The sequence below is a fragment of the Notolepis coatsorum genome, assembly GCF_963971535.1.
Source record: "Notolepis coatsorum genome assembly, chromosome: 2".
Lineage (NCBI taxonomy): Eukaryota > Metazoa > Chordata > Actinopteri > Aulopiformes > Paralepididae > Notolepis > Notolepis coatsorum.
The window spans coordinates 222,992,530-223,002,529 of NC_140166.1; the positions used below are offsets into that span (position 1 = coordinate 222,992,530).

Genomic DNA, 10,000 nt, shown 5'->3' on the forward strand with positions numbered 1-10,000 from the left:
ACACTTATACAGTGTGTATGTGGTCAGCCTCTCTGACACCTAGTAAGACAGAACACATAGTTATACACTTATACAGTGTGTATGTGGTCGGCCTCTCTGACACCTAGTAAGACAGCAAACATAGATGTACATACAGTGTGTATGTGGTCAGCCTCTCTGACACCTAGTGGGACATGTATTCACGTACACAGAGCAAGCACATGCTCTCCCATAAGCACCAATAGTTGGACAGACGGATAGATGGACGGATGGACAAATGGATGAATGAAGGGAGAGCGAATGGACGGATGGATCTGTGTTTTTCCCAGGTCACGTGGACGTTTTGTAGGACACACTTTGTTCGAGGTCTCCGTGAGAATGCCGGAGAGAGTTTCTGGTGGAGTTCTGGAGTAACAGGAGAGAGGAGGAGAGCTCATTTCCTACATTTAAGTTTTGTACCAAAGTATTGTGGAGGAAATTATCCCGATATCAATGAATGTAGATAGTCAAATATATATATAAAAAAAAAAAAAAACTTGGTTAAACACGGGTTTATTATCAGAGTTATAGATGGATGACTCAACGAGGACAATGGCCTGGTCTCCCCTGGTGAGCTCCAGAATCCAGTAAGACGTCCGTCTTTATAGTGTGAGAGAAAGGCATTCTGGGTAGATGGCCCAGGTGCAGGATTGGAGGGGGGGTTCTATGAGGGGGGAGGGGTTGTATCAGGTGAATCAAGGAGGGGGTTAGGAGGAGGAGGAGGAGGAGGAGGAGGAGGAGGAGGAGGAGGAGGAGGGGGGGGAACGTGGGATAGGGCGTCTGTCTCCGGGAAGGGAGAGGGTCCATGTTGGAGGGGCCGGGAGAGGGGAGGGGGGGCTTGTTTGAGGGGGGGGTTATTATTATTATTAGTATCCAGCTGACGTTAAGGATATCATTACCCCAGCCACTCACTGTTGTGATTGTGTAACAGTATGGAGGAATAAATACCCACAACGACGTTATAATGGCTCTCCCTTTGGCTTTCTGGTAGCTCAGCTAATCTAACCCAGGAGGAGATGACACTTCACACTTGCATACACCCTCAATCAATCAATCAAATGTATTTGTATAGCACGTTTAAACATGACGCTTGTCAACCAAAGTGCTTCACATAGCTAAGCTAAGTACAAAGAAAAGTATAAAATAAACAGAAAAATAAAATAAAATCAACGGATAGACAAAGGAAAAACAGAACAACACGTCAACAAGTACGGCAAGAGTCAAAGTGAGTCAGGGAAGGCCAGGCGATATAGGTGGGTTTTGAGTTTTGATTTAAAAGACTCGATGGAGGGGGCAGATTTAATGGACATACAACATACAACATACAAACACAACATTTTGTGTCCACAACATGGACACACAACATACAAACACTCATTCATACTCGCACCTAGACACACGCATCTGTTTGCATACACATGCACGCACACACACTCGCACACACACATACTTTCACCCCCCCCCCCTAATCCTCCCCTGTGTATCTCTTTTGTACATAGGCTGTGCATGTGTTTGTTTGTTTATTTGCTTATGGGTATGATTCTGTTTTTACTTTGTTATTGGTGTATATGTGTATATGTATTGTATGTATATTTGTACTCCTGTTGGGGCCTCTTGGACCAGATCGATATTGTAAATAAGAAACCTGTTCTTAATGTTTTATCTGGTTAAATAAAGGTTAAATACAAATAAAATAACAAAGTGTGGTTGTACCGGGGGGCGGGGGGGGGCGGGGCAGCTGGACTCTCTCACCTCTCTCCTATTGGCTCTGTCCTGCTCCTGGAGCTCCTCCCCCATGGATACAGCCTGCTGATAGGTCTCCTGCCGGGCCTCCATCTCGGCCCAGAGCTGCTGGTGCTGGGCCAGCTGGAGGTCTGCAGTCACCACGTCCCTGACGCTCTCCTCCGCGGACATACCACTTAGCACCTGGCCGCACCACAGACAGTAGTCCTGGACCTAGAACACAGGAGAGTAGAGGTTAGATGGTGTATCTCCTCCGCAGACATACCACTTAGCACCTGGCCGCACCACAGACAGTAGTCCTGGACCTAGAACACAGGAGAGTAGAGGTTAGATGGTGTATCTCCTCCGCAGACATACCACTTAGCACCTGGCCGCACCACAGACAGTAGTCCTGGACCTAGAACACAGGAGAGTAGAGGTTAGATGGTGTATCTCCTCCGCGGACATACCACTTAGCACCTGGCCGCACCACAGACAGTAGTCCTGGACCTAGAACACAGGAGAGTAGCGGTTAGATGGTGTATCTCCTCCGCGGACATACCACTTAGCACCTGGCCGCACCACAGACAGTAGTCCTGGACCTAGAACACAGGAGAGTAGAGGTTAGACGGTGTATCTCCTCCGCGGACATACCACTTAGCACCTGGCCGCACCACAGACAGTAGTCCTGGACCTAGAACACAGGAGAGGAGAGGTTAGATGGTGTATCTCCTCCGCAGACATACCACTTAGCACCTGGCCGCACCACAGACAGTAGTCCTGGACCTAGAACACAGGAGAGTAGAGGTTAGATGGTGTATCTCCTCCGCGGACATACCACTTAGCACCTGGCCGCACCACAGACAGTAGTCCTGGACCTAGAACACAGGAGGGTAGAGGTTAGATGGTGTATCTCCTCCGCAGACATACCACTTAGCACCTGGCCGCACCACAGACAGTAGTCCTGGACCTAGAACACAGGAGAGTAGCGGTTAGATGGTGTATCTCCTCCGCAGACATACCACTTAGCACCTGGCCGCACCACAGACAGTAGTCCTGGACCTAGAACACAGGAGAGTAGATGCTAGACGGTGTATTGATAATGGTCAATGACCCCTCCCTATGCTTGCACCTTGGGAAGTAGGGAGAGGATACATGTAGGGGGGGGGGGGTCCACACATTTCTAAAAGCTCTGTGGACGGATATATTTTTTTAATGATTACTCTACATAAACATTTAATCTATAGCACCTTTAACCTTCTGTGTATTGTCGCAGTGAAAGTGTTAACCTTCTGTAGTGTGGCAGTGAAAGGGTTAACCTTCTGTAGTGTGGTAGTGAAAGGTTAACCTTCTGTAGTGTGGTAGTGAACGGGTTAACCTTCTGTAGTGTGGTAGTGAAAGGTTAACCTTCTGTAGTGTGGTAGTGAAAGGTTAACCTTCTGTAGTGTGGTAGTGAAAGGGTTAACCTTCTGTAGTGTGGTAGTGAAAGGTTAACCTTCTGTAGTGTGGTAGTGAAAAGGTTAACCTTCTGTAGTGTGGTAGTGAAAGGTTAACCTGCTGTAGTGTGGCAGTGAAAGGGTTAATTCCTACCGTGTTGAGGAACAGGTGTCTCTGGCGTGCCAGTCTTAGCTCCGCCTCCCGCTGCTCTGTGTGTAGCCGAAGCTCCTCCCACTTCTCCACCACTTCCTGTTGTACTTCCTGTAGGCGGAGTTTCATGTCTTTGGAGCAGAGGCCCAAGATGGTGTCGGTACCATCCAGCAGGTCCTGGAGCTGCAGAGCACACACACACACACACACACACACACACACACACACACACACACACACACACACACACACGAACACACGAACACACACGAACGAACACACACACACACACACACACACACACACACACACACATGAACACACACACACACATGAACACATACACACACACACACACACATGAACACACACACACACACACACATGAACACACACACATGAACACATGAACACACACACACACACACACACATGAACACACACACATGAACACATGAACACACACACACACACACATGAACACACACACATGAACACATGAACACACACACACACACACACACATGAACACACACACATGAACACATGAACACATGAACACACACACACACACATGAACACACACATGAACACGCACACACACACACATGGGCACACGTGCACACACACATATTTACGTACACACATGCACACAATACAAATAATAATTATGATTTAAGTACGACCATGACGTCTGACAAAACATCACGTCACACTGGAAAAACGAAATACTGTCATACTATCAAACAACACACACACACACACACACACACACACACACACACACACACACACACACACATACCGTGATACCTCCCACACTCTCCCAGAGAACAGTTGCATTTTGTTCTTTCCCTCTCTCTCTCTCTCTCTCTCTCCCTACAGTAGGTCTCAAGGCTGCTCCTACCGCTGTGTGTGTGTGTGTGTGTGTGTGTGTGTGTGTGTGTGTGTGTGTGTGTGTGTGTGTGTGTGTGTGTGTGTGTGTGTGTGTGTGTGTGTGTGTGTGTGTGTGTGTGTGTGTGTGTGTGTGTGTGTGTGTGTGTGTGTGTGTGTGTCTCAAGGCTGCTCCTACCGCTGCCTCAAGCCGCCTCCCTGAAGCCTGTCTCGCCGTGTCGACTCTACTCTTTTCAAAGGCATCAACTCCCCACTCAATATGGATCTAATAAGATGGTCATTTCTGGCGATTAATCGCATATTTTCTTCCGTTTGTCTTTTTCCTCTTGAGATCGATGACGTGAAGGACAGTTGGACGCTCGCATTCGTGCTGATCGCCGCTTTGGGAGCGACGGTCATCTGGGGCTGGTTTTGTTTAGAGAGACTTCGGGAGGACGTGACGGCGTTAGCCCGGATCGCAGTCTCCCAACATGAACTGCTCAAGAGACTCGCTGCGTACCAGGCGGAGCAACAACGGAGATCCACAACGGTCACGCAGCCGGGTGTCGCCGCGCAGGAGATTCAGACCGTGAGAAAACGTGTTTGAAGTCAAATCGTGGGGCATCTTTCTTGGGAAGCCCACCACCACCCCACCCCCCCACCTCGTCCCATAGCCAAAACTAATTCCATGCTGAGGAGTGTGGAGCCCCAAGGCCAGGCCTGGTCGAATGGAGATAGGACTGGTATGTCTGGCGCCTGTCCCACGTGTGACGGCAGCTCATTAGTATGCGCGCTAGAGGGGGGGGGCAGCCAAGAAGACCGTCTCGTCACCAAGTCCCACCCCCACGCTAACAGCAAATGTTGTTTAGAGCCTAGCCCCTCCCCTTCCTGCAACTGTGGTTTTCAGGACATTAACTCTTTCCTCCCTCCCTCCCTGCCGCCGAGGCGGAGATGCACTCCGGTGCTGCTGGCTGCTGCAGCGGACGATACACACGCTGTCGTCTCAGATATACTGTAGAGTCGACATGTGTCAACAAGTGTACATGCCTGTTTGAATTTATGTCGTACCATTATTACTGTAAACATGTAATGATTGTGAAATGATTGTTTAATGAGCTGTATGTGTATGTCACTGAATTTAATAAAAGATATCCTCATCCTTATCCTTATACACACTCACACACACATACCAGACACACATACCAGACACACACACACATACCACCCCCCCCCCCCCCCGTCCCACCTGCTGCTCCGTAGCGGTCAGTTCGTGGACCAAAGCCTCATGTTTCCTCATCTGTGACATCACTCCTCTCAGGTCCTTAGCGATGCTGTCCGGGATGCTCTTCTGTCTCTCCTGCAGGGGGCGACGGAGAAATACATTAGTTGATGATGACAATACAGAAGTAGTCGGCAATAGGCGGCCCGCGGGCCGAAATTGGCCCGCCAGCAATAATATCTGGCCCATCAGATTATTTTGAGAATATGTTTTTTTTAATTTTTTTTTTATATATATATCAGACCGGCTATAGGCTATAGGCTAGTGGTTCTCAAACTACGGGTCACGACCCCAGGTGACAGTGGGGTCGTGCATTGGCAAGTAAAAAAAAGAAAATGCTTTTTTAATTAATTATTTTTGGCAACATATTTTGGCTAAATATGCCTCATTTTATAAATGTGTATCGATAACACAGTGCTGTAATAAAATTTTCTAATAAATATGCATGATCAAGTTCAACAACGTGTGCTTTTATTTTGATATTCCTTAATTCCACGTTGAAATTACGCGATACATTAAGTGTGGGGTCCCCCAAAAAAGATCCTAAATAAAATGGGGTCGTGGTATAAAAAGGTTTGAGGAGCCCTGGGCTAGGCTATATTTAAGCTATAATGTCAAAACGGAGAAACGACCACCACCTGGAGAATTCTTACTATACTTTGTTTTATCCAAGGTGAGAGTGAATAACAGGTATAGGCAGCGAGGTGCAATGTAGCGCTGGCTGAACATGAAAAAAGGCAATGGACAGCGCCTGGTGCTGAGATAACAAACAAGCAGCAAGTTTCAAGTTTCAAGTTTATTTAATAGTTGTCATACAGAAGTACAGAATACTTTTATACAAAATGCTTCTTACTGTTACGCCCCAGAGACTGTGCTAGACAAGATAAGTATGAAATAAAATAGTATAGCATGTAAAATAGAAGTAAAAATAGAGGTCACAGTGTTCAGTATAGACATATGTACAATGTTCGATGCAGAATAGACGTAACTGAGTTACCATACAATATACTATATACTATGCAGTGTACTAATGTACAGTACTATATAGTGCAGAGCAGAAATGGGATGAGGTACAATTTAGGTACAATTTACAGTAAGGTGTACGAGTTGTAGTGCAAATCCTTTACCAATAAATATAAAGTGTAAAGTGTGATCTAAAGTGTGGAGAGTGGGTGCTGCAGTGTGTTGTTTGTTTAAGTGAGTGTGTGCGTGTGGATGTGTGTGCTGTGTGCATTTGATGGTTGTTGCATAGTGTTTATTGTTCGTTTAGCAGCCTGATGGCCTGGGGATAGAAGCTTCTTCTGAGTCTTTCTGTGCTCGCCTTGAGACTCCTGTATCGCTTGCCTGACCGCAGCAGTTCAAAGAGGCAGTTGTTCGGGTGGCTGGAGCATGGTATGAAATTAAAACACCAGTTCAGTAAGTCATTCAAACTTTATCTTTACTTATATATGACTGTGACGGCACCACACATGTGAACAGTAACAATGCAATTAAACTGACGTCAAATCAGAGCTGAATCCGCTTCAAGAAGAACAGGAAATACGCTTCGTGTACATGGCCTGGGTGAATACTCTTTTCTGATTGGTTCCGATTGTAAAAATGTGAAATAATATTGTATATATATATCTGGAAGTGATCCATATATCATGCTCATGTAGTGGCTACTGAGTCCGAATTCACGGCGTTCTAGCCTACATGGAAGGACTGTTGTGTTTACTACATCTCCCGTGACTCTTAAGTCCAACGCACACGGCGGGCGACCGACGTACAGTAAATGTCCTAACCCAGTAATACACAAGTGTTACGTTCTGGACACCGACTGAGGTCGGTGACCACCCACATTCCTGGCATAGGTCACTGGGCTTGTCACCTGTCCTTTCCCTGTCAATTAGTGCTGTCACTTAGGGGTGGTTCCTGATTGGCTGTCACGGGGGTGTGTGTGGTATGTTGGTAATTGGTGTCTATGTAACCTACCTGTCTTCTGCTTGTTCATTGTCAGGTCTTCACTAATTGCGTTCGGGGATAACGCGGACGGTTCTACTCTGGACCTCCAATAAGCTCCTATTTACCTTATTCCTGTCTGTGCTATTTAGCACTGTCTCTCTTAGAATTTACTCTGTGTTCTTACTATTAAAGTCGAACCTTTTCAAGAGTAAACACTCTCCGTCTCTGTGATTGCCTTCAACCATTGGAATTCACCTACCTCCAATCCTGACACACAAGACCCTCTTCTTCGACCAAGTAAGGTTTCGTCGATAATCCAATGTACAGTTACCCCCACCCGCCTACCCATCCCCCCCACCCCCACCCCACCCACCCACCCACCTCCAATGTACAGTCCCACCCCCCCACCCCACCCCACCTACCCAACCCCCCCCCCCCCCCCACCTCCTCCAATGTACAGTTTCTTCGTCAAATGTATATACTCTCTTTTTAGTTTTTTTTTAAACTCTTTCTTGTATCACAAACAGTACTGTATTTGTAAATCTGGTATGTCATAAATGTATAGATGTAGCAGTACTGTCTATCTGTATGTCATGTTATGATGAATTGAAAATGGGGGACCCTGATGTAAACAAGACGAAAGTCTTTCTCTGGTCTGCATCCCCTTAACAATTGTATGTATTGAGCTGTACTGTACCCATTCTGCAATCTGTTAATAAAGTTTTCAATCAATCAATCAATCAATCAACCGGAAGTGGTCACGGCTTGTCAAACAACTCTCGCCGGATATTGCGTTTAGAACTCAAGAGGTGGCAAATTCAACTGTCAACAATGTATTGAATGATCGGGAGAAACGCACCTCAAAATGGGCGAGTAAATTAGCGGACAATATTAGCCTAGATGAATAAATAGCTAACGTTATCCAGTTGACATTACAGATCATAATAGCTATGATAACGTTAGCTAACGTTAACGAAGTTAGAGTAGGTAAACGTTCATGTTAGCTGTACTGGTTGTTCATAGCTAGCTAGCTAGCTAACGTTAGCTACGATGTTCACTCAATAGTATAACGTTACCTAACGTTAGTATATCGATAGCCTAATGTCGTGTATGTCATGATGAATTGAAAATGGGGGACCTGATGTAAACAAGACGAAAAGTATTTCTCTGGTCTGCATCCCCTTGATTGATTGATTGATTGATTGATTGATTGATTGATTGATTGATTGATTGATTGATTGATTGATTGAAAACTTTATTAACATTTTCGCAGAATGGGTACAGTACAGTACAGCTCAATACATACAATTGTTAAGGGGATGTTCGTACTGTTCGTGGTACAGTATCTGTTATGTTATGTTCGTGGTACAGTATCTGTTATGTTATGTTCGTGGTACAGTATCTGTTATGTTCGTGGTACAGTATCTGTTATGTTCTAGGAGTGGTACAGTATCTGTTATGTTCGTGGTACAGTATCTGTTATGTTCATGGTACAGTATCTGTTATGTTCGTGGTACAGTATCTGTTATGTTCATGGTACAGTATATGTTATGTTCGTGGTACAGTATCTGTTATGTTCATGGTACAGTATCTGTTATGTTCATGGTACAGTATCTGTTATGTTCGTGGTACAGTGTCTGTTATGTTCATGGTACAGTATCTGTTATGTTATGTTCGTGGTACAGTATCTGTTATGTTCGTGGTACAGTATCTGTTATGTTCGTGGTACAGTATCTGTTATGTTATGTTCGTGGTACAGTATCTGTTATGTTCGTGGTACAGTATCTGTTATGTTCGTGGTACAGTATCTGTTATGTTCGTGGTACAGTATCTGTTATGTTCATGGTACAGTATCTGTTATGTTCGTGGTACAGTATCTGTTATGTTCGTGGTACAGTATCTGTTATGTTCGTGGTACAGTATCTGTTATGTTCGTGGTACAGTATCTGTTATGTTATGTTCGTGGTACAGTATCTGTTATGTTCGTGGTACAGTATCTGTTATGTTCGTGGTACAGTATCTGTTATGTTCGTGGTACAGTATCTGTTATGTTCGTGGTACAGTATCTGTTATGTTCGTGGGACAGTATCTGTTATGTTCGTGGTACAGTATCTGTTATGTTTGTGGTACAGTATCTGTTATGTTCGTGGTACAGTATCTGTTATGTTCGTGGTACAGTATCTGTTATGTTCGTGGTACAGTATCTGTTATGTTCGTGGTACAGTATCTGTTATGTTCGTGGTACAGTATCTGTTATGTCCGTGGTACAGTATCTGTTATGTTCGTGGTACAGTATCTGTTATGTTCGTGGTACAGTATCTGTTATGTTATGTTCGTGGTACAGTATCTGTTATGTTCGTGGTACAGTATCTGTTATGTTCGTGGTACAGTATCTGTTATGTTCGTGGTACAGTATCTGTTATGTTCGTGGTACAGTGTCTGTTATGTTTGTGGTACAGTATCTGTTATGTTCGTGGTACAGTGTCTGTTATGTTCGTGGTACAGTATCTGTTATGTTCGTGGTACAGTATCTGTTATGTTCGTGGTACAGTATCTGTTATGTTCATGGTACAGTAT

The 10,000-nt window shown here is 45.1% G+C and overlaps 1 protein-coding gene across 1 annotated transcript in view; it reads right to left on the reverse strand.

Moving 5' to 3' along the window:
* Nucleotides 1–10,000, reverse strand: part of sptbn5 (spectrin, beta, non-erythrocytic 5) — a gene marked incomplete at both ends in the record, with an annotated part of 191,394 nt that overhangs the window by 78,390 nt on the left and 103,004 nt on the right. The window contains 4 exons of the mRNA XM_084308563.1: nucleotides 336–384; nucleotides 1,763–1,974; nucleotides 3,331–3,510; nucleotides 5,447–5,557. Of these exons, the coding sequence (XP_084164689.1) occupies nucleotides 336–384; nucleotides 1,763–1,974; nucleotides 3,331–3,510; nucleotides 5,447–5,557 (552 nt within the window). The remainder of the gene's footprint in view (nucleotides 1–335; nucleotides 385–1,762; nucleotides 1,975–3,330; nucleotides 3,511–5,446; nucleotides 5,558–10,000) is intronic.